At 37.7% G+C, this 24,428-nt stretch overlaps 1 protein-coding gene across 3 annotated transcripts in view; it reads right to left on the minus strand.

Moving 5' to 3' along the window:
* The window catches only part of MED23 (mediator complex subunit 23), a 45,926-nt gene extending 22,045 nt beyond the window's left edge, over positions 1-23,881 (minus strand). Inside the window, exons 1-13 of one of the 3 annotated variants that reach the window (XM_081942834.1) lie at positions 23,649-23,881; positions 21,799-21,830; positions 21,611-21,698; positions 21,035-21,159; positions 20,786-20,897; positions 18,824-18,922; positions 17,900-18,001; positions 17,176-17,245; positions 14,046-14,158; positions 11,874-11,969; positions 11,177-11,194; positions 2,655-2,855; positions 1,666-1,809 (exon numbers count right to left, since the gene is read on the minus strand). In XM_081942834.1, coding sequence (XP_081798960.1) covers positions 1,666-1,809; positions 2,655-2,855; positions 11,177-11,194; positions 11,874-11,969; positions 14,046-14,158; positions 17,176-17,245; positions 17,900-18,001; positions 18,824-18,922; positions 20,786-20,897; positions 21,035-21,159; positions 21,611-21,698; positions 21,799-21,830; positions 23,649-23,699 — 1,251 coding nt within the window. In that variant the 5' untranslated portion in view covers positions 23,700-23,881. The remainder of the gene's footprint in view (positions 1-1,665; positions 1,810-2,654; positions 2,856-11,176; positions 11,195-11,873; positions 11,970-14,045; positions 14,159-17,175; positions 17,246-17,899; positions 18,002-18,823; positions 18,923-20,785; positions 20,898-21,034; positions 21,160-21,610; positions 21,699-21,798; positions 21,831-23,648) is intronic. The other 2 variants (XM_081942835.1, XM_081942836.1) reach the window with 2 other exon arrangements.
* Positions 23,882-24,428: the final 547 nt, after the last annotated feature.

Raw genomic sequence — 24,428 nt, forward strand, 5'->3', positions numbered from 1 at the left:
GCAAGCAAGCAAGCAAACACACACACACACACACACACACACACACACACAGCAAAGGTGTCTGGTTTTGAATATAATCCTCCCTAGTGCTTGGGGAAAAATAGAGAAACATTTGGATATACATTTTGAATTAACTTGGGAAGAAAATTGCTAAAATCACTTTTAGCTGTGTTCTGCATTAAGGATTCATGCAGTAGCATTTCTTGTTGAATTAGCAGAGTAATATTTACAACAGCCAGCTAAGATAGTTTTATCTGTCTTATAATATGCGTGGGTAGAGGACTTAGGCATAAGTGCAATGTTTGCCTGTGGTTATATAATAAATTCACAGCTTATACATTTGAATTCGATGTTTTTCAATTCATGTTTAACCTATGCTTGATATACTTGTTTTCAATACATAAGGTGTTAATTACGTCAATGGAAGAGATAGGAAACTGCATTAGTGATATATATGTCAATGCGTTGATTTGTACTAAAAATGTTTAGCTTAAAGAAGTTATAAGGAATCACAAATATGAGTGTGGAAAATGTAATGTAGTTGTGGATGACCCTTTGCATGAGTTGTATTGGGGAAAAAAATCATCATCATCATAATAATTAAAAAAAGAAAATGATTCCCCAAAGAGGTAAAAGGCTACATTTTGCTAGAGTTATTCTTTGCTTCCAAACTGCTGAGGAAGGGGATTGGACTTCATTGTCTATATTTCCCTTTCCATCCCCATGGTTCTTTACTGAAAATTATAACCCAAGAACATATAGATCTGTTAAAATGTTCCCATTCTCACTTGGGAATCCCTAGGTACCATGCAATAATCTCATCAAATAATTCAAGCAAATGTTGGTGACATTGAGCTGAAGCCAAAGTTCAGAAATCATACCAAGAGTTTTGGTTACAGAAAGAAATTTCTGATCGCTATCCTGCACTATGGACAGTGGTTAAGAAGCTCCTTGTTGCATTTCCAACATCATATTTGGTGGAACAGGGCTTCAGTGTGGTCATCCAACTTCTCTCCAAGCAAAGAAATCGACTCCAGATTACTGAAGGTGGTGATTTAAGACTCCTGCTAAGTGACTTAAAACCAGACATTGGGAAACTGGTACCACTTTATCAAGCCCATCCATCACATTAAGAATTTACTGAACAGTGAAGTAGTTACTAAATTTTACTAAGTTACTATGTTACTAATTACTAAGGTTCTTGATAAATGACTATCAGACTTTGAAAACCTGGTATCACTGGATCATGTTCAACAATTTTGTTGAATTAACATTAACTACAAAGGTTTTAAAATTGGATTTTGAATAAATATGCAAGTAATTGTTAGTTTTGAATTTTACTGTTACTATCTTCCTTCTGTCGTGCAAACCGCCCAGTCACATGACTCCCCCAGCCACGCCTACCAAGCCATACGGTCATAAAAAAATTGAATTCCACCACTGGGTGGGGGGCACTGAGGATCAGTTTGTAGCACCAAGGGGGCGGTGGACTGAAAAGGTTTGGGAACCACTGTTTTAGACCAACAATACCCAATGTCCAGGAGGTTTCAGGATCCCTTTTGCCAAATAATCCCCTGAGGGAAAAGGATTGATTTTATCCCTTGGATATACAGTTAAAAGTGAACCATAAGTAATAATAGTAAAATATTTTAAATGGCAACTCACTTCTTTCTCAGGATAGAGGAGGTCAAAGAGCTTCATTACAGGAAGAAAGTCGCCTAATGCATTTTTCTGAATGCTTCCCGAGATAAACTGTAATAATACCCACATCAAATGGTCTCGGCCTTTGATCAGACCTCGTCCTGCCAACTGTGAGACAAACAAACAAAACTCCGTGAATACCAAATGCACACTCCTAAGTAAGCTCTCACAAGTTTCTAAGAACTATACATTTATAGACGCCTGCAAAGATGCCTTCCCCACAAGTTATTTGTCAACATTGAGGTAAAACCAACTGTTCTGATTCTATTAAAAACTGGGGGAGGGGGAGGAATCGACATTCTATACTCAGTAAACATATAGTTTGTAAACATCCCAGCTAATTTCAAAAATCAAATATATTAAGAGTGAGACATCTATCGAAGTAGGATCTCTAGGGCTGTGCAAAGAGCACACATATCCAGAGAAAGTCAAGAACAGCTGCTGAAACAGGCCTGAAAAATAAAGCGGCTTGAAATATGTTTTGTGTATGTCTTTTGTGGTTTGGGCAGCTTTTTCTCTACAAGCTTTCGATAGCCCTGGCGCTTGTCTATTAAAACAGAAAGGGTAACTTTCTAAAAATATGACAATATCATGTCATAAGAGGAAAGTGAAGGTTTTTGTGTTCCACATCATTCAGTCTGAATAACACAGATGGTTTCTCTTACTAGATAATATACCAAACACTTCCTGTGTATTTTTTCATTACTGGGCAGTTCTGTCCTGCTATGAATACCTGATGTTAATCTTTACTGTTAAAACAAGCATAGTTGGGATACTGTTTTGTTAAATGCTTGCATATAATGTCACATGCAGGAGATCTCTAGGTACCCACTTACCAAACTAATTGGAGCCAAAACTGAAGGGTCAATGAGATACAATAATGTGTGTATGTGAGAGAGTTTTTAAAAGCTTGAGCAACAGTCATCCATTTGATCTCGCTACCAAAAACCTACCTTCTGATGCAGAGACAGGACCATGTGAGGGAAGCTTGCAAATTGAAAAAGTACGAAGAAGATAAGCTGACTGGAGAGATGCTGCCATAGCAACTGGCTGGTTCCACCATCATCAAATTTCTCCTCCGTCTCTGAGCGCTCCATGGCATATACCACCAGATCCACCAACTGGTCCTCAAGCACAGGACATCGCTGTTTGTGCTGCAAAGTAGAAATCAGATACAACATTCCAAAACCTAGCATTTATCGTTTTCACGCTTCACTTTATTAAATTGGGGAGCATGACATAAAACATTTACAAGGTAAGCCAATGCATTAAAACTGTCTGATGTTACAGGCCACTTTAAATCATACTCTGTTTATTATGCCAATTTACCAAGCCGCTTCTTTATGGAATTGACCAAAAAGACGGTTTTCAAGAATATAGCTCCATGATACATTTTTGATTAACAAATTTAGGAATATGATACTTTGGAAAAATGCTGTAATTGATTTGTTTTGACTCGCCTTTTCCTAATAATTGAAAAACTCAAGTAATGTAAGTAAAAACAAACTTCTATTTACCATATAAATTATGCTTTTCTATTCCTTCTTTTTCGCCCTGTGCAACTTTTATTTTATGTATAATTAATGAAGCATGATTTGAAGTTAATTTACAAAAACTGGGAGGGCTATCAAACATATATTCTCTTCTTTACTTTTAATTTGCCACAACTCAGTAATTTAAATATAATGGGTTAGAGGGGGGAAACAAGACAAGGTGCTTATATCTACATATTAGAATGTAGGTGGTTTGATGTTACCCACGGACGAACTGATTGCATTCATGGATCCTGCTGAGCCAGATGCAGGAGATGAGTGAAAGAGCAGGAATAAGCTTTAGCAATCTCAAAGTTGCACTTTGTACTCCTTCAGTAATGCCATAAACAATCTGGAAGTCTCTGCTTTTATTTAACTGGAACCTGTCATGTTGCCCAAATAACGGTGGTTTGCATAATTAGTTTTAAACCATCCAAAAGTGATTTGAGAAATTGGTTGCTGAAAGCAGCCAATGCTACAGTTTAAAATAGTTTTCTGTTTTATCGATGGGTACCAGCAAACCGGTGGAGAAGTTCTAAACTTTTCCCAGCTGTATAAAAGACATAAAAAGGAGAGAGTGAGCCTCAGCCTTCTTGCTGCTCATTTCCTCTTCATAAAACTCCATATGGCTTGGCATATAAATGTTGTCACTGCATGCATTCAGTTCTGCTTGTAACTCTTCATGTTACTCCCAAACAGCCTTACTAGGTTTGGGAAGAGACTTGAGCATTATGTAAAAAGCATTCCACTGAAATATCCAATGGTGGAACAATGCCTGTTGCAGCCTTGCCTTCTATCTATCTATCTATCTATCTATCTATCTATCTATCTATCTATCTATCTATCTATCTATCTATCTATCTTTCTTTCTTTCTTTCTTTCTTTCTTTCTTTCTTTTTCTTTCCTTCTGTCCTTCCTTTTCTCCCTCCCACCCACCCACCCACCCGCCCATTTGAATCTTGGCCTTGACTATAGTCTATACCTAACACTTTGTATTTTAACAATACTTCTCTGTATTTTGAACTCTCAATTGGTTTTTGATTACCCCTTGTATAATTTACAGTTTTGTAATAATCTCATGTCCAGATGACACGTGGCAAATTAGATTAAACTTTGTACTTGGACACTCTAGACTGGAACTTTGTAAGATACATAAGACTGTAATTTTTAGAAGTAAGATATTATGTGGATTCATGTTCCCTCTAGCTCTAAAACTAACTTGAACCACTTCTGAGATTTTTTTTTTAAAAAACCTAAAAGAATATTGGTTTTACATTATGGACCTGTAACATAACACAGCTTTAGCATGAAGAAAAATATATTATTTTAAAGAGACAATACAGAAAAGATACGGAGCTGTTTGGAATCTAATCATGAAAATGCTGTGTCCCTTTCTAGAGGCAAAAAAAGGGGGGATTTTAAATTTTTTGGGGGGAAATTGCCACGGTATCCAAATATGATTTAAGTCAAAACATTTTAGCCCTCCTCTTCATGAATTTTCCTTTGACTAACAGATAGCCTACAATACACCTCTGAATTAAAAAAGTAAGAAAACAAAGAAAAACCTTGAAAAGAGATACTCATTCTAGCTTAAATCAGAGGGGTCACTTTTTGCCATGAAAAAGGGATTATGCTTTCCAATTAACAATACAATGCAAGAATGGCAAAATTTTGGACAAAATAGGAGAACAGCACTCTCTTCCACATGCTCTATGCCAGCTCAAAACTGCCCCAAGTTACAATTCTAGCGGAGCTTTCGTGAAACATGCTTAAAAACAGAAGAATTCTAATAAAAAACGAAAGCATTAGTTGCTCCTGGCTCTCTTTCAAAATCACAATGCCATCATCACAACTCAACCACATTACAATTTTACAAAGGGCAATATCAACACCAGTTGAGAATACTCCCCTCCCCCAAATGCAGCTAATTATGAAGCAGAGCAGAATGCAACAGACAATACTACAAACTATTCAATGATTCAGCATGCAAAAACTACTGTGTTCAGGGCTTGAAATTCACTATAATTTGATATGGAGAAATACAGCATTGTGGTGGTAATTATCAAGGCAGGATATATCATTAAAATAAAATTCATGTGGTTTTTTTTTAAAGTTTGGAAAAAAAAATAGAAAAGCCAGTTCTTGGCTTCCACCATACTCTTAACTTGACCAGGAAATGGAACCCACAAAGCAGCAGATATTAGTTGTTCTCAGTAGTTCTAGGGGAAAAAGAGGTTTAACAACAACAAAAAAACTGTTGGGGGCCTTAGCTTTTCTTAAATTTTGCTCTTGTAAATTATGTATTACTCTCAGTGCTTTGACACAAGGGAGGATCAAAGTCAAACTGTTAAGAGGACAACATCTGCTTCTCACCCTGACAGAAGGTACAGGCAAGATCACGGACATACTGCTCAATTTCATGTTTTTCAACTTCAACCTCATGTTTTCATCCAAATGTCAGTAGTACTTGTCAGTGTATTCCTTTCTGTACTAAAGGTGCCAAACTATGAAGTCAATGACTTTGATTTCCAAGACATACCCATGCTATTTTCTTGGCAATAGTATGGAAGTGGCCTGCCCTTGCTTTCTTCTGGAAGTTTGTCAAGCTCTAAGTCCACCATACAGCCCTGATATTTCCCAGTACTCTCCCACCCTAGTATTATACCAGGCCAAACTTTTAGTTTCCAAACCCAGGTAAGCTATGTGTTGCTACATGCTGAAGTATCGGACTATATGTTGGGTATATAGATGTGTAATGATGGGTGATGCTAGTTCTTCTCTAAATTAATCCATAAACAAGTGTGCCAATCCATTCAGAAGTATGAAGGCTTACATAAGAACATATTGGATCCTATGGTTACAGGATGAACATGACTTTCTTGGCCAGAAACCAGCCACTACAATAAAATAGCTCAACTCTTTTAAGAGAAGTGTCCCTTTCTTAGGTAGTAATTGGACAAATGGAAATGATACCTCACTGTCTGATGTCAACTGTCACTGGAAGAGCCAGCATTTTTCAGTATAAAGTTATGAAAAAATGTAGCCAGGTTAAAATATTTGGCAATTAAGCTGTTTGTAAACATTAGAATTCAAGAGTACAGAATATGGATTCTCATTCCTGCAGTTTGAACCTTTTTTTCTTTTGAAAGCTGCATAAACCATGTTTTCATTATTCTTTCATATTTTATGTGAAACCTGGCTCAGTGGGGACAAAGCATCAATACATGGAGGAACCTTAGTGGATATATTAGCTCTAAGAACACTCTGAACTGCACAACCTGTAGACACAGAGGTCATACACCTCTTCCGCTGATTTGTAAAATTCATTTTACTTAAAATCAGTATCAGCAGGTAATTTAAAAAATATTCTGTAATGACAGCAAGTTAACATTCTTAAAAGAACAACAAAAATAAGGTTTGATATATGAACCCAATAAAGAATAATTCAAAGTCCAGTTTCCGTTGATTTTATTTTATCTTTTTTTAAAAAAAAGTTTAAGTAACCACTGGGAAAAAAAATCCAATAGAAATGAAATTGCCAGTTTTCATTTGAACTGAGCACAAGGTCTTTGAAAACAATGCAATATCCCTGTGCCCCTCAGAGAAGAGTGACAGATATTGTGTTCTTTACACATTTTACTTGTACAGCAAATTTCAGCAGTGGTAGATGCAGAACACCTATGCAATACAGACACTTTCGACTATCCTGTAGAGCAGTGGTTCTCAACCTGTGGGTCGGGACCCCTTTGGGGGTCGAATGACCCTTTCACCGGAGTCGCCTAAGTCCATCGGAAAACATGTATTTTTGATGGTCTTAGGAACTGAGACACCAATTTTACAGTTGGGGATCACCACAACATGAGGAACTATTTTAAAGGGTCGCGGCATTGGGAAGGTTGAGAACCACTGCTGTAGAGTAATACTTAGAAACCTAAACTGAGGCCATTAGCAGATCTAATTTTAGAGACCTATGCGGAGGCCATTAGCAGATCTAATTTTTAATGTGCAGATTAATAGAAAGACTGAGCGCAGGCGAAATTGGGTGTTCCTGTACAGGTCAGCACAGACACAACATTTCTTAATCCTGCTGTTACTTCTATAGGTACAAGCCCACTGCACTTGTAAAGTTTTCATAAACTCTTTCTCTTAGACAAGGGGGATAATTTGATTGATTGACCCAAGTTCCAAGTTCCCAGATTCTTGTTGCACTTTTCCAGCATCATTGATAGGTTTAGATCTGAGTAGTTTTCATATTCCACTTTGAACACTGTAAACTACAAATCTGCATGTAATACGAAATGTTCAATTCAATTTAAAAGGCCAATTCAATACTTTGTGCATACTTTGGGCTGAAGCTGGGGACTGAACTGCAACAAACACTACATCTTAGGATCAACTAAATAATTTATTACTTTAAAAAGATTTTGTAAAAAAAAAAGCTAAACGTGGTAAAAGTTTTGCTGGAGAATATAGTGACTGAAAAGAAGATAAATCTTAAACTAATCCTTAATAAGGGGTGAAGTTAGTAAGACTGATTAAATAATCCTTTCATCTATAAATCATGACTGCAAAAAGGAAAGTGTTGTTATGAAAAATGAACTATCTTCTATTCATGAGTCTAGATTCTGAATACTCAAATATCTGAGAAATTTCACAAGCATCTATATAGGCTTTGTTTTAATTCTTGTATTTTAATTTATTTAGGCCAATATTTGCTCTACTTAGAGTAATATTTGCATTGTTTTTTTATATATTGCTCTGGGCACTCTGGGAAAAAGGACAGTATACAAATGATGACGATCACATTATAATTGAAATGGAATAAAATCTGGGTCTATTGTTTGGACTAGAAATATACAGAAACAACTTTGAAGCAAAAAAACAACAACCCAGAAAGTTTTCAAACAGCGTGTTCCTTAAGAGTCAATGTTCCATCTTCTTAAGTTACGAACATAATTGTCCTATTCAGATCAACTAAATAAGGAAGAGAGCCACTTTGGTAATCTAATTACAGAAACAAATATTGGAGACGTCTCTTGAAATTTTCTAATTATCCTTGGAAATAAAAAAATAAAATAGGAGGACAGAATTATTATTGGAATGCATGCCAGAAATAGAATGCCAAAAAATATATATTCTTTGCCTCGGGATAATTATATGAAATAAATAACCAACAATCCTTTTGTAATAATGCTTACACTGCTTATCTTACCCACAGAATATGCTTCCAAGTAAATCAAGGAAGACAGATTACATGGCTAGGCCATACACATTTAACTTTGTATCCCTGGATCTTTATCTGCAGGGGAAACCACACTTGGCATATGGAGTATATGAGCAGGCATGCTCCTTTTTTTATGTATTTCAACGTGATGATCAATGTGCAATATCAAATGAATGCAATTCTGGTGCATTTCTAAGTCTAAAGTACCAAAGAGATCTCAATAAACCCCCATTTTCCCAGCAGGTTGTTTCCAAACCATTGGTTTGCACAATTTGAATATTAGTCAGATGATGGAATTTTCAGCATGGTCTCTGAATTCCCATCAAGAAATGTTACACACGATCCTTCCATGCTTTTCACTGACAAATGAACAAGAAATTCACAGACTGTTGTTATTATGGCAGCACACCTACAACTCAGAGTTTGTCAGCATTTCCATCAAAAAAGAACCATTCATTCCGGGTTTTGTTGCTTGATGATAACTGTTTGCTCTCAGAAAATTGAAATTAAATGACAAGTCTTAGTGTTTCATAACTTCACCACGCATTAGGCAGTAACTTTTAAATTTCCTTTCTAAAACTAGAATTTTTTGAAGCGTTTAACTCACAAAATCTTCATTCTTAATTCAAAAGCATTTGTTTACTGTAAAGTTGAAAGAAGATTTCAGAGAGGCAATAGGGAGGGAGCTATAAACATCATAGAACTCCAAATGTTTAAACAAGACAGTTTCTTGTTTAAATATTTGGAGCTCAATGTTTTTCCATACAGAGCTTGCTTCTCTTTCAAGAAAGAAAGTTGTGTTCCTTTAAGCACTTAATCTGGTTTGAATAAAGAAAGAAGGGAAAGAATGCTGCTTTAACTCCATACATAGAAAACTCAGGATCTTTATGGTAATGTTTGTTTTGTATCATATCAGAAATTCCTTCCTGTAAGAAGCTCTTTAACAGAGATAAAGTTGAAATGCAAGAATACAGCTTAAGAAAAGCTAACAAAATTAGTTCCAAAAATGCTTTTTGAAAAGCAATTGGACTTTCTTTTTTCTTTTTTTCCTTTGAAGACATTTTGCTTCTCACCCAAGAAGCTTCTTCAAGGAAAAAAACACCAAGAAAATCCAGTTGCCTTTTGAAAAGCACCTTTGGGACAACCATGATCTGGTGAACTCTACTCTGGGAAACCCTGTAGATCAATTACTATTTTATGTAACGAGTTTGTCTGTTATGCATATATGCTTTATGGGATGCAAATCTCCTAAAATAGAATAGAATAATAGCCTTTATAAATACCAAAGGACCCAACATCAGTTTCCTATTCAGGTAATGCAGAAGGGAGAATAGCAATGAATTGCAATTGTGTTGCTATACTAATTTTTATAAAGCATTTTGTGATACTTTTTTTTTTAATGAAAGATATAACTTCAGAAAATAACAATAGATTAACTGACATATCTCTAAGGACTTTCTCATTTGCATGAAGAATGCCCTGGACTCTTAAAATCTATGGATTTAGCCATCAAGCAACACTGCATGACCCCTTGTCAAAAGTGCATTGAAAAATGAACACAATTGCCATACTACCAAATGTGATATGTTGTCATATAATGAAATCACTAAGCACACAAAGCATTTAAAGTGCAGTGTAATTTTGAAGCGAACAGGAAGTTCACTGAATTGGGCAGTTATGTAGCCATGATAAAGGAAAGAACATTTTATATGAAAATAGGACTTTCTGTGTGCCATCTATGGGAAAGGTATGGTTGCCTTCCAACAGCGCAATCTGCCACAATCAGTACTCTACAACTCAAGATTCTTCATTATGGCCAAAGTATTGTATGTTCAGCTATAATGTGGATGGAGTCACTGAATCAGTCAGCGTGAGCTTAAATGGACTCTGGGGGATGGTAGAGGACAGGAAGGCCTGGAGGTACGTTGTCCATGGGGAAGACTTCGCGACTAACAACAACAATGTGGAAGGCTTTGCAAAGTAACATGTGGAAATGCTTCAAAATCTTTGGAAATGGGGATTTATTTATTTACTGTACCCATCTTTTATTTTCAAGCAAATGTTATGGTCAAGCACAATCCATGAAATAAAAGGTTTTTTTTGTTCCAAAATGAAAACACTGACACAACCTTCACTATGGTATTGCAAACACTGTCATCAAACTTTGCTTGAAATAAAGTTAGATTAGAAACAGACTAAAATTGCCAATATTTGAGTGTACAAGCATATACAGCAAGTAAAAGTTGCAAATTTTTCAAAATTTTCCTCCTCCTTTTATCCCTTGTACCTAATTCAGCCCATTTGGAGCTTCTTGAGAATGCATTCATTAGAGAGGCTAAGAATGACCTTTCCTAGTCAAGTTGAATTTTTACTTACAAATCTTACATAGCGGTTCAATTCAACAAAGGGAATTCTCTTTAGATCTTTTCGTAGCAACTTTGGTTCTTTTCTTTTTTTTAAAGACATTTTACAGTCCGAACAAAAATAACGGTGAAGGGATTGGACAGTAATGGATATATCTCATCCAGGTACTGAACTGGCTATGAATATCTTTTTGGTAAACTCATAACCTCCGATTTGAAGAGGTTCTTAGCATGGCATGTGAAAATCCTACTAATTTCAAGCCCTGGCCAGATGCGTATTCTCGAACTGGAATCAGTGGCTAAAAAGCAGCCAGCGTATCGTTAGTCACAATACAACAGTAAGGTTGTGAACATACCTGAGCAATGTTCAAGGTCTAGAGCATTGGAGGATGGGCAGGACAAGACAGGACAGAACAAAAATAAAGGAAGAAAAAAAGAAAAGACAAAACAGTGACTATGAGGCCAGCCTCAAGTTGATACCCCAAATCAGACCAAGCCCACCCACATGGTCAGGCGAAAAAGGAAAGAAAAAAAAAAAGAAGCACAAAAATTTAAATAAAATAATATCAATTAACAGTAGAACTATTCATTACCAGCAAAGGTAATGAAAACATGCCAAGGCATTCAACAGACAAATTCTACCGACTCTTCATCTAAGCAATGCATCTATCACCACCATCTTTCAGTCAATCAATCAATCAGTCCATCAATATCAAAGGAGAAGATGTCTGCTGCAGAACGAAATCTGTCCAGGGTATATTTGAGGCTGGCCTTATAGGGAAAAAAAGCAATGCCAAAAAAATATCCTTTTTTTAAAAAAAAAACAAAAAACAAAAAAATTATCTTTCAATTTAGAAGGTTTTTTTTTTTAAGCAATAGGTAAGTAAACAGAAATAATCATGCCCAATTAACCTAAGGCTATAATAATATCGAAAGGGAAAAATATGATCTGATCCTCAACTGTTTTGCTTAGTTAGCTACAGCAAAGAAAAAGAGAAAAGAAAAGTGCAGGTTCTAATGCAAAGGAAAAGCCATGACAGCGCAATACAGTACCTGCTTGTTTAGGCCTAGCATATTGCAGACCATATCTCGGGAATAGGGTTGCTCCAGCACATACCGCAACAAGGCAGTCTGAGGCTCAAACAGATCCTTGAAAACAAGAATAAAAGCAAACAAATCCCAACCTATTGGCACAAAATAAAATGAAAAATTATGAAAACTGAAATCAAATGCACTTGTCCACACAAAGCAGCGTTTGGCAACGTTGACACCCGGGAGCGCTAACACACACACACACACACACACACACACACACACACGATACTCCCAGACAGCCTCCTGCACATCCTTCCAGTAAAACAGACACACACGGCACGCTCACATTTGGCACATCAGGTCATTCGTTCTTGCAATATTATCTGGGCATTCACACATTAAGAACTCCCAAAACTTTCTGCAAGCAAACTGAAATTGCTGGTGGGATGGATAGAAATTTTACATTAAGACTTTAGATTCTTTTTCAGAAAAACGTCCAGCCTATCCTGTGAAGAAGCATATGACAGTGCCCAGACCTAAAAAGACTGCCAAATGCTGAAACAAAGCATTAACTTAGATCAGGGGTATCAAACTCGAGTTGTCATGGTGTCGTCACGTGACGCATTGCGACTTTCTCCCCATTTGCTAAACTGGGTGTGGGTGGGGCCAGCGCGTGAGGCATCTGGCCCGTGGGCCATGAATTTGACACTCCTGGCGTAAATATATGTCCAATTATGTCTTTTATCTCAAATGCTTTTTCTACCAGGATCTTATTTCAGGCTTCATTTGTTTAGAGGACAGGAGTGATTCGTTACAAATATTACGCAGCATCTGGCAGAATAGAAAGGGAAATTAGACTTGTGCAAAGCATCTATAAAAGAGAAGCTTTACAATGCATTCACCCTCAATAAAGCAGTGTACCTCTTTTCGAGTCATTAAAATGGTTACAAGGCCTGCTGGGCTCATGTGGCTGCTTTGGAAGATGTTCCCAGTTGCCTCCAGGCACGGAGCCACTCTGCTTCAATGGCAGTTCCACTAGAACTTTTTTTTTTTTTGGGGGGGGGGGGGGGAGGCAGTGTACAAATTACTGGGGACAATTTCTGAAACAGCTGCAGGGACTCATTTACTCAGCTGCTCCAAAAACCTGGGGGGGGGGGGGAGAAGCCTCTTCGTTTTCACTGAAGCTAACCCTAGTGGACAATGATTTCACCATCTTTATGGCTTTATTTTCCAAGCATTTTACGCTGGAAAATTAAGAGCAAAGAGCAAAGAAAGGTGTAAATTTATCCCCAGAGCTTTAATTGGTATAAAAGCAGGACTCACTCAAGGTGCAGCTGTAACTAGATGCAGCTATAACTGCATCTTATTAATAAAACAGAATGAAGTTTGTATTTTATTTGGATTTTTTTCTATCAGCTCTGGAATCTGATGGAAATGCACCATTTCCCATTCATAACCTTTTAGCAGGTTTTTTTAAAAAATAATTATTATTATTATTGTCGCTACACTCTGTTTCTTTTATATTTTTCTGATTTGGAATAATTGTTTTGTTACTTATAGGGTGCCTAAAACCTGATGGGTCATAGTTCAAATCAATCATAAATAATATTGGAAGAAGTACTACTGCATGTAGAGTATGCATGCTTTATACTATGCCTAAGCTTGGTCCTGAATTTTTGCATTTTGGGAAGAATCCTTTTTTAAATATTTTGCTTTGCTTTAAAAAAAATGAAGGAATCTTTGAGACATCTTGCTGGTGTCAAAAACTTTCCAGGGCTAAGATAAAGAACCTTTACTTTACTTTAAGGCTAGTAAGATACTTTATTCTCCTTTCTTGATTTAGGTAAGAGAAAAAGAGAGAGAGAGAGAGAGAGAGAGAGAGAAAGAGAGGGAGAAAGGTAGGGCGGGCAGGAAGGAAGGAAGGAAGGAAGGAAGGAAGGAAGGAAGGAAGGAAGGAAGGAAGGAAGCAGGCAGAAAACGTTACCCAGAATTAGTGCAATGTTTGTGATATCGTCTAAGAGTTCAAAAAAAATAAAAACCAACCACCCACATACACACCTGTTTAATGTTTTTAAACAAGCATTCAATTATCAAGCTAAATCTCAATTTTCACTGAATTTTTGAAACAGGATTAATATGCTTTATTCTATTATATTTCAAAGCATTCACAAAGGTCACATGCACATATACCTTATCATACGGCAAAAGGCCTTTCAGTGGAAAACGAAGTGTTGTTGGGTCCAACTTCCATGAATTGCAAATAGCACCAGAGTTGTTCACTACAGGAAGAAGACTGCATCGTCCTGGATATCAAAGAAAGAAAATCACAAAATATATCGTTCCCTAAATGTAATGATTACCATAATTGGGTTGTTGTTACTTAGCTTTCTTATAAACATGCCAAACTTTCTACAGATGGCTACAGGTTACATTTTATAAGTATTTTAAATATCAACATGTCCTATTTTCAGATATTTTAGATAATCAAGTTATCCTGAGCTATATGAATAGAAAATTTCAACTTTTCAGTTATTATTTTTCACTGTTATTAGATACAACAACATGAAATCACATCTGCCAATTCTTTAGCTGGCATTGACCTTCATCCCCAGAACTTATCGTATTTTGCGGAGTATAAGACGCACCAAGGCTTTGAAGAGGCAAATTTAAAAAAAAAGTTTTTACACTCTGCAGACCTCCCAAAAATGGCTTGTTTTTTGTGACCTCCCCCCCCCCCCCCGCCTTTTTAAAGGAATGACTAGCTTTTAGGAAGCTTGTAGAGTGCTCCTGGGGGGTGGGGGCACCCGAAAACTAGCAAAAAATGGCCCATTTCTTGCTAAAATGGGCCCATTTTTTGTCAAAAAAAATTGCATGCATAGCTTTGAGGCGGCTTATAGAGTGGTCCCGGGGGACTGTGGCAAAATTGAGCAACAAATGCCCTCCCCAGCCCCCCAAGAGCACTCTGCAAGGCTCCTAAAGGCTCTGCACGGCCATTTCGGTGAAGGGGGTGGGGTTTCAGGAGGCAAAAAATGCTGTATTCAGTGTATAAGACGCACCCAGATTTTCACCCTCTTTTTTGAAGGCAAACGGTGCGTCTTACACTCCGAAAAATACAATATGTTGCACATAGGATATGTGCAGATCCAAGCAGTGTGGTCTTTAGCAACAGAGAGTTGGAAATATTATCAATGTGAAGATTATACAACACATTTATACATTTGCCCATCTTATATTAAACTCTGTGCACCTCCCAGTCACAAGGTTTTCTAAGTGCCACTCAAGATTTTTGGTAGTGCACACAGTGTGCTGATAACCACTGGGACTATGATGGCCAGTTTATGCCATAATCTTTCAATTTCAATTTTCGGATCTTGATATTTTGTGAGCTTCTCCAATTCTTTGTTGATTATTCTACCATCCCCTGGTATTGCTAGATGATCATTTCTTCTTTTCAACCACAGTTAAATCTGCTATGTTATGTGTCAAGACTTTAATCAGCTTGTATTTGAAAACCCCACAATATTTTAACCTTCTCATTTTTGACTATTTTTTTCAACTTTTATGTTTTTCAGTTTTACATTACTGGCACATGATAATATTTGTAGATGTTCCAGTGAGTCATTTTGCAACTATGCTCTGTCATTGCTTATAATCAGTTTGCACATATGATCTACTGTTTCTTCTGCTTCTTTGCACAATCTGCACTTTGAATCATTTGATGATTCCCCCCCCCACACACACAATTCTGGCTTTGATTGCATTCGTTGATTAGCTTGCTGTTGAGCAGCCAAATCAATCCTTTGGCTTTTTAATTTTTTTTCTAGTGTACCAGTTGCAAACAATTGCAAGGTTTTACCTTTATTTATTTTTCTTTGAGTCTTTTGTAGAAATTGACCATGCAATATGGTATCAATAGCACTTAGACTTCATAGTGCTTCCCAGCCCTCTCTAAGTGATTAAACAGAGTCAGCACATTGCCCCTCAAAATCTGGCTCCTCATTTTATCAACCTCGGAAGGATGGAAGGTTGAGTCAACCTTGAGCTGGTCAGGATCGAACTCCTGGCAGTGGGAATGCAAAGTTAGCCTGCAATACTGCATTCTAGTCACTGTGCCACCACAGCCATGCCTTTCTGTGCCAGCATTCTGCTTGTATTATTATATTATTTCAATATTCATGCCTTGTTTCCTGTACATTCAGTTTTATTATTATATACAGTTGCTATTATTAGGGACTCTCATTTTATAGACAAAAATATATAATCCAAAGATCTAATCTTTAGAAATGCTTTCTATAGTACCCTGGCCATGAGCGTTGAACCTAGCCATTGAACCCTGCCCCTTTGCAAGGGTTTTCTTTATTCCTCCCTAATTTGTACACTGATTCAATTAACAGTACAAATGTAGACAGCTGACATAATAGAGTTATGATCAAAACAAAACATAGGACAAAATCAACCACAACAATTGCTATGCATCAGGGGAAGATAATTAACATAGATGTACTCCCAAAGAAAAAAAAGATGCATTATTGAGTAAATCAATGTTCCCAACCCAGGGCCCCCTAAAGGGAGCCAGGTTTTTACAGATTTGTGAAAGTCCACTGGGGTATGGGCCATGCAGGTCTGAGGAAGAATGCTGTTCCATTCCATAGAACAGCCACTAAGAAAGCACATTTCCTAGGTTTCACTAGATGTTTAAGTTCATCTTGATCTTACTGGCTTGGCAGAAATAACAATGAATAGAATCCCACAGATAACCAGGATCTAAGCCATGATACCCCAGGAGCCAGTCATTCTTTCTTAGTGCATCTTATTTCATAAGGCCGTTGTTCTGGGGATACCGTGGCTAATGGCTCAATGGTTAGAATGCAGCATTGCAGGCTACTTCTGCAGACTGTCAGCAGTTCAATTCTCCTGGGCTCAAGCTTGACTCAGCTTTCCATTCTTCCGAGGTCAGTAAAATGAGAACCCAGATTGTTGGGGATAATATGCTAACTCTGTAAACTGCTTAGAGAGGGCTGTAAAGCACCGTGAAGCGGTATATAAGTCTAAGTACTATTGCTGTATGAACTACTTTGAGCTCTCAAAAGAAGAGGATAGAAATGCAATAAATTAGTCCTTGTAAACTTATCATGTCATGTATAGCCTGATGACCAAATCTGTAGCCTGTTTCGTTTGATACCAAGATATAGATTAGAGCTTAGAAACCAATGATAACTATCGGTAATAGACATATCAAATGCCTTCAAACTTCATAGGCTAGAGAGATAATCCTTCAGTTTCCACAAGTACAATTGCTACATACACAGTAAATGCTTACCGCAGATGGAATTTATCCTTGCTGTAGGCCTGAAGGAATCCACAAAATCCGATACAAGGTTACCTAACAACTAAAAAACATACCAAATAGGAAAACATGATTTAAACACTAGTTACAAATTACAGATTAATTCAAAACCCAGAAATCACAACTTGAAAGTACACTGAAAACAATGTCTAACAATGTTACACAGTTTGCATAAAAACTCCATTCTGCAAGTTATGAGTTGCAAATGATGTAATTTACAGGATGCTTTATTTTTAGGTTTTTTAATCTCTGTGTGTGTGTGTGTGTGTGTGTGTGTGCGTGCGTGCGCCGCCTTTGAGTCAGTATTGACTCCTGGTGACTAAGTGGACAAGCCTGTGCAGTATACTTGGCAAGATTTTAGAATAGTTTGCCGTTGCCTGTTTCCTAGGGTTAAGAGAGACTCTGGACCTAAATCACCCAGCTGGCTTTGTGCCCAAGGCAGGACTAAAATTCAGAGTTTCCTATTTTCTAGCCTTAACGATTACACCAAACCTGGTTTATCTGCATTATCTATTTCATATTCTTTTAAACTTGTATCTCTATTAATTTTTCTTTATAAAAAAACTTAAAAATATCATCCTGTCCTGTCCGTCCATCTATCCATCCAATTTCTTAAACTGCCCATCTACTATCTACTGTATTTACTTCCTAAGGTCCAACATTGGATTAGAAAAAAATATTAAACATCAAATCTTACCCAGTGAGGAAGTTTTCCTTCAGGATACAACTTTCGGATTTCTGTGACAGCAAAGTAAGCAGGTAATAAACATGCATTCCTTTCCAAAATATATGCAACAACCTAAGGGAAAAAATCAACAAACCAGAGAAGAGTTTTATATATACATTAAAAAATCAACATTTGAAACGGCACAAAGTGAAATCTTGTCCAGAGCTATAGTCAGATTCCCATGTCTTCTTTCAGAAATAATTCCATTTTATTGTTGTTCATTTTTTTAAAAAAATTGTTAGATATTTACTATTTACTGGAGTAGCCCTACTTCCCAAACCTTTGCCATATTTCTGAAGGTTTTGTGAATCCCTATAAACATGCTCTTGTTTCTCAATGATCCTACATAAATTATGGGACTATTTGCCGTGAGATAAATTTTCCTGCTGGAATTAAATAAATATATATCCAGTTTTTAAAACATGCTCAAAATATGCTGCGCACATTTCAATTATTTAAATTAAAATGAGGTTTATTTAAATTGTGCATGTTTCTGAGTAAAAATACTATACAAATGCAATGAAAACATTAAACATTTCCAAGAAGACAGGAGAATAATGAATAGTCTTTTGATTGGTTTTAGGATGCAACACAAAAACAGCCAAGCAAACTGAATTTAAATAACAGAATCCACATATTTTTAACGTTTGTAATTAGCTCGCTTTAAGTAAATAACTGCCTATGCTGAGTACCTCAAGGAAGCAATATCAATTGAAGAGTGCCATTACAACCTCTAAGCAAATATAGTCTGCAAATTACAAAAGAATTTAATTAGCAGAAAAGCCTTAAAATGTTTCAGTTCTCTCTTTTTGAAACATTTACTGAATTGTTGAACTGTTGCACTAGAAAACAGCAAGCAACTCAGATCTAGTTTTCTCCATTTAATATGCTTACCTCTCTTGCTGCTAATAGTTGCTGCACAACAGCAGAGCTCACAGTGTTAGGAATAGTTAGGATTTTCTCCAGGATGCCCTTCAAAAGGTCTCGTACCCCCTGTAACACATAGATCAAATTCCAAAGGAATATCATGCCAAAATGCAAAATTCACTTTTTAATTTTGAATAAATGAACTAGACTTGTAACACTAATATCAAATTGTACAAAACATGTTATATCTGTCATTCTATTGTATCTAGAGGACAATACATAAGCTTTTTCATTCAAATTGTGCTTCGTAATCTGTCATTTCTCAAAAAAAACCATGCAAACTATCTGCATAGATTCTTCAGGTGAGTTAATGTTTTTCAGCTTTCTGGTTAGAAATTGCTTCTCTTCTAATTTAGGAGAACTATGTGCAGGAACAAATTAATGAGCAGTGATCTTCTTGATGGTGTAGAATCAAGGCAGATGACACTTTACTTCCCGTATTTGATATCTCCGTTTATCTCTAAGGGCTGTGCCATGACCCTGGCCCAAGACTATAAAAATCCTTCTTTTATATCTGGGTCCTACAAATCAGATGAGCATGCCTGTTAGGGCGTGTCAAATTTTTCAGTTTCCAAATTCTAAACATTAGGGGTGCTCAAAAGTTGCGACATGCCTTGGGGACGGTAAAGATAATTTTGGTTACTTTAATTTAGATGTGCTTGGTAAGTAACTACATAAATATCATAACTTTTTTAACATTCCGTTTGTTTCATCTCATATAATCATATAACAATGAGTAAAGAAATGGTTGAAAAAGACAATGGATGTGCCAACTCATTCGAAATGTATAAATCCTTATGACTAGAAATACTTGTATTGTTGACTGATCTGATAATAACTGAGATTGTAACATCAGTAAAATAGAATCACTGGAGCAGGTGATTAAGGTCTTTCCAATTCTACAGCTGAATTCATTACAGACTGTTATACTTCATAAGTCATTATAATCTATATTAGAGTGAATTATGAGTAAACTATACCTCTATCTCAGTAATGGCTAACCTTTTTTGGCTCCCATGCCAAAAGCAAGGGGAGTGCAGGGGGGTCGTGTGGGGCGTGGCACACCCATAATGTTATGTGTGCAACCCCTGCACGCACATGCGACCAGCAACCCCCCACCCCCGCTTTTAGCGCAATTTTTTTCACCCTCCCCAGGCTCCAAAGGCTTTCTAGGAGCCTGGGGAGGGTGAAAACAGCCTCCCTGGAGGGCAAAAACCGGACCTACAGGGAACCCGGAGGTTCAGGAATGGTGACTTCCAGTTTGTCCATAGGGCCAATTTCTGACCTCCGGAGTCTTCAGGAGGCTTCCCCAAAGGCTCTAGAGGGCAAAACCCGGACCTACGAGCAAACCGGAAATGTCTTCCAGTTTGTCCCTAGGGCAATTTTTCACCCTCCGGAACCTTCAGGGAAGCCTTCTGAAAGCTCCGAAGGGCAAAAACCGGATGTACGGGGAACCCGGAAGTTCGGGAAGGGTGATTTCCGGTTTGTCTGAAAGGGCGATTTTCAACTTCCGGAGCCTTCAGGCCAGAGGGCAAAAACTGCCCTATGAACAAACCGGTAAGGCCAGTTTTTTCCTTCTGGAACCTTCCTTGAAGTCTCCGGGGGCAAAAACCGGCCCTGTGAGCAAACCAGAAATCCGTTCCTGAACACACGTGCCATAGGTTCGCCATCACAGCTCTATCTCCTACCTTTATGACACATGTTTAATTTTATATATTATATATTGTACATATTTCACATCATATGGGGTTGGAGATGGTTTATTGCTTGTTTATATGCTGTATGGTGCCCAGAGTCATACTGTTTGACTTGGGCAGCCTTATAAAACTTAAGAACAAATATATAGATTTAGGTATATGGCTAGATAAAAAATACAAAAAAGCTATTATTGCTGTATAATAAAAAATAGGACATATGTATAGTTATTACCTTGTAGTCTACACCACCAATTATTTTTTGAACAAGTTTAAATGTCAGAGACCAAAGCTGTGTCCTTTCCCATTCCAGATTGTCAGAATTCAGCAGAGATTCACAAACCATTCTAGGAAAATTAAAGAAAAAAACACAATGAGTGGTATCTTTTCTAAGCAGAGCTGATGTATTATTATTATTATTATCTTTAAGCATCTGACTGTCTGTAATAAATTCTCTATTGCAGTTTATCTGAAAGAAACATACCTGGGTGGCAGTAACCCAGTCTCCACAGCCATTGCTAAGCAATCATATAGAAAAGAAATTCTTTTAGGACTATGTTGACTATGTATGAACCTTACAATCCACTGAACACACTGTTCATGAGATTCCTATAAGATAAAAAATTATATACATTCAATGACATCACAATTTGTTAAAAACAATTAAAAAAATTAATCTTGATAAAAAATTCCCACAGCCCATTGCAATCTCAGTGCAAGAATTGACAATTGAAACTTTTGGGTTGTATCATTCTTATTTTGATAAAACCTTTAAGCTGAAATAATTAAAAGTCTTTTAAACCCAAATGCCTATATATAACTAGAAGCTGGAAACAGAAATTGACAGGTTTTTTTAAAAGAAAAAGATGGCAATATCCTATTCAAAAGCTGCTCAGCAGGATCTGCCCCTAGTTAGAAACTCTGTCAGGGAATTTACAGATATCACAGGTAGCCAAGTTATTGATAGAAAATATTAGGTTTATAAAAACTGTCAATGTATGAAATTACTGAAGGAATTGGAACTGGATGTCATTAAAAAACCAGCAAATAAAATACTCACCTGGGAAAGATTGCTCCAGAACTGTCGAAAGGCACTCAAACAGCTGATTAATTTAGTTCGCTCATCTTCTGGGGTATCCATAAACATGCTAATACAAGTAAAGCCCAGTTATTTATAAAGCATTTCATCACTAGTTACTACAACAGAATCTCTAGAGTTATACCAGAAAATGTTTACATTACACTTACCCAGGAAAAGCTTCCTCTATGACTTCTGTTTTCTATAAAATAATTTAAAACATTGTATCATTCTAAGGACAATTTAGCTTTTATCCTATGCCACCTATACCCCATGTTTAAAACAAAGTCCCCAGAACAGGCAGAGGAAGAAACATTCTCAAGTAAAACCCTATCTATTGTTACCAGTTAACGAAAGGAAGCGTTCTCCTCTATGTAGGTAAACAAGTGAAAAAAGGTAAGCACAGAGCCAATAAACAAACAACCCCACTTCAAGTATCACCCAATGGTCCAAACTTATAGATAGAGAAATGAAAATATTTTGGGTAGGGAGGAGAGGTTGATAAAAATATTGATAAAATTCAAGGTATTTTACTACATGAGATAAAGAAAATGGAACAGAAACAAGGGCTCGCTATTGTTCTGTGCCAGCATCTGTCAATAAAATATTATCCTACATATGTATTCTAGGCACATACTGTCAGCTAGCCTGCTGCTTGCTGCCATAGACAGTGGAGAATCTTTCTGGCTTTGCTCATCTCTCCAAGGTCATTTCTTCTAGTTTTGGTATACAGCAGCCCCCCGTTTGCCTAGCTACAAGGGGGTTGGGCTTTACAGTTTACTTCTATTTGCTGTTTCAAGCACTTTGCCTCAGATCTTTTCTGAAACTTGTTGCTTTCACTTCATTCCTAGTAAAAGTACTTTTTCTGAATCTATGGAGCCAAGGATTTTTCTTTTCTAGGAAATGGAAATGGACAGAGGCAGCCCTGATATATACAATATATAGACCTCTATACAATGTATAGAAAATACCAAGTCCATATTGGGAGGCCATTAAGAAAGCAAAAATAATGCCACCACTAACAAAATATCTATAAGTACTTGCCCCACATCTCAAAAAAGAATGATCTGGAACTGGAGAGGGGAGAGATGAAGCAATTCCCTTGTGAGGAAGAAATCCCAATGTTGGGAACTATTACATCTGCAAGAGTGATGAATGGCAGAAGACAGAGGTTTCTACGTGATGTGCTGCACAAAGCACAAGGGGTTTTTATCTCTCATAGTTTTAGAACCCAAAGATCCAGCCAAGCCAAAGGCGGTATAGTCTTCACTTTGCCAACAATAGTTATGCCCATCAACTGGGACCACTTTAATGGGAGCGTAGCTAATCCAAGATGAATAAGACTATCCAGAATAACTGAAGGTTACATGGAAGCCCAAAGACAGGAGCCTTGCCTTCTTAGTGGAGAAGAAGCAAGGCTGTTTTTCAGTGGCAATTCTTCATTTTCCCCAGAGGCACCTAATCTACAGGGGAGTCGGGATATTGGAGTTAGATGTGGTTGGATCTCGTCTAGGTTGTCCTAACAGAGTGATCATTCAAAGGTCCATCTCCTCCATGGGTTGCCCATGGAAGCAAGAAGCATAAGGACCAGTTGTCACTCTAGTTGTTGTTGTTGTTGTTCACAGAAGCAAGAAGCATAAGGAACAGTCGTCACTCCAGTTGTTGTTCATGGAAGCAAGAAGCATAAGGACCAGTTGTCACTACTACTACTATTACTACTACCACTACATCTCCTCCTCCTCCTCTGTTGTTGGCTAGTTCATTCTCTTTTTTTCCTTCTCCTTCTTTCTCCTCCCCCTCCCCACCTCCCCTTCCCCCTTTGATTTCTCCATCATCTGCCTTTTGCAAAGTTGCATCGAAGGTTTCTTTCTCGCCAGCAGCCATCTAAATCAAGGCATGCACACTCCCCCTTCCCACCCCTATATCTCCGCAGCGTTCCCCATCAGGCGGTGACCATCCTTTGATGGTGGAAGATTGATGATGATCATGATGACTGGCCGTGGCGGGCGGCGGGACTCACCACCACTTCCTCGAAGATACTCTGCAACTGCGCCTCCATCGGGACCGCCATGGTGCGACCCGAAGGTTTAGTTTGCCACGATCCGGGCGGGAGAAAAAGCAACTGGGTCGCCTCTCCCCCGCCGATGCTTCCCTTTCCGGAAGTGTTCAGGAAGGCGCTTCCTTTCACATCCGGGTCGCGGGTAGCTGGGGGAGGGGAGGAATACTATTACTGCTGGTGGTGGTTGCGAGGGGATGCTGTAGCCTTTACGCCCTGCAACGGATTGGAGGGTTAAGAACCTAGAGCTCCCACCTGCTTGCTTTAAAGCAGCGGTCTCCAACCTTGGCAACTTTACAACTTGTGGACTTCGACTCCCATAATTCCTCAGCCAGGTAGCTGAGGAATTATGGGAGTTGAAGTCCACAAATCGTAAAGTTGCCAAGGTTGGAGACCCCTGCTTTAAAGTTCAGTGAAGCGCGCCAAACTCGGATGAAAAAGCATCTTCCAGCGGTGGAATTGGCGAGCTGCCCGATTTCCTAAAGAAATAGACATCGCATTGCACCCCGATTGCACAACGCATATTAGGAGCGACTCTAGTCATTGTTTCTCTGCTCTGATTTTCTTTAATAACAAAAACGAGCAGTATTCCTCCAGAACTTAAATTTGGTGGCCGAATCCAAACGTTTAAGACTGTTTATAAGTTTGCAAACTACACAGCCACCAATTGCATCAACTTGCTTGACTTTGCACAAGACATGACTAGAAAATAATTTGAAAGACCTGGAGGCCACTCTTGGATTT

Source organism: Natrix helvetica (genome assembly GCF_964273705.1).
Source record: "Natrix helvetica genome assembly, chromosome: 2".
Classification (NCBI taxonomy): Eukaryota; Metazoa; Chordata; class Lepidosauria; order Squamata; family Natricidae; genus Natrix; species Natrix helvetica.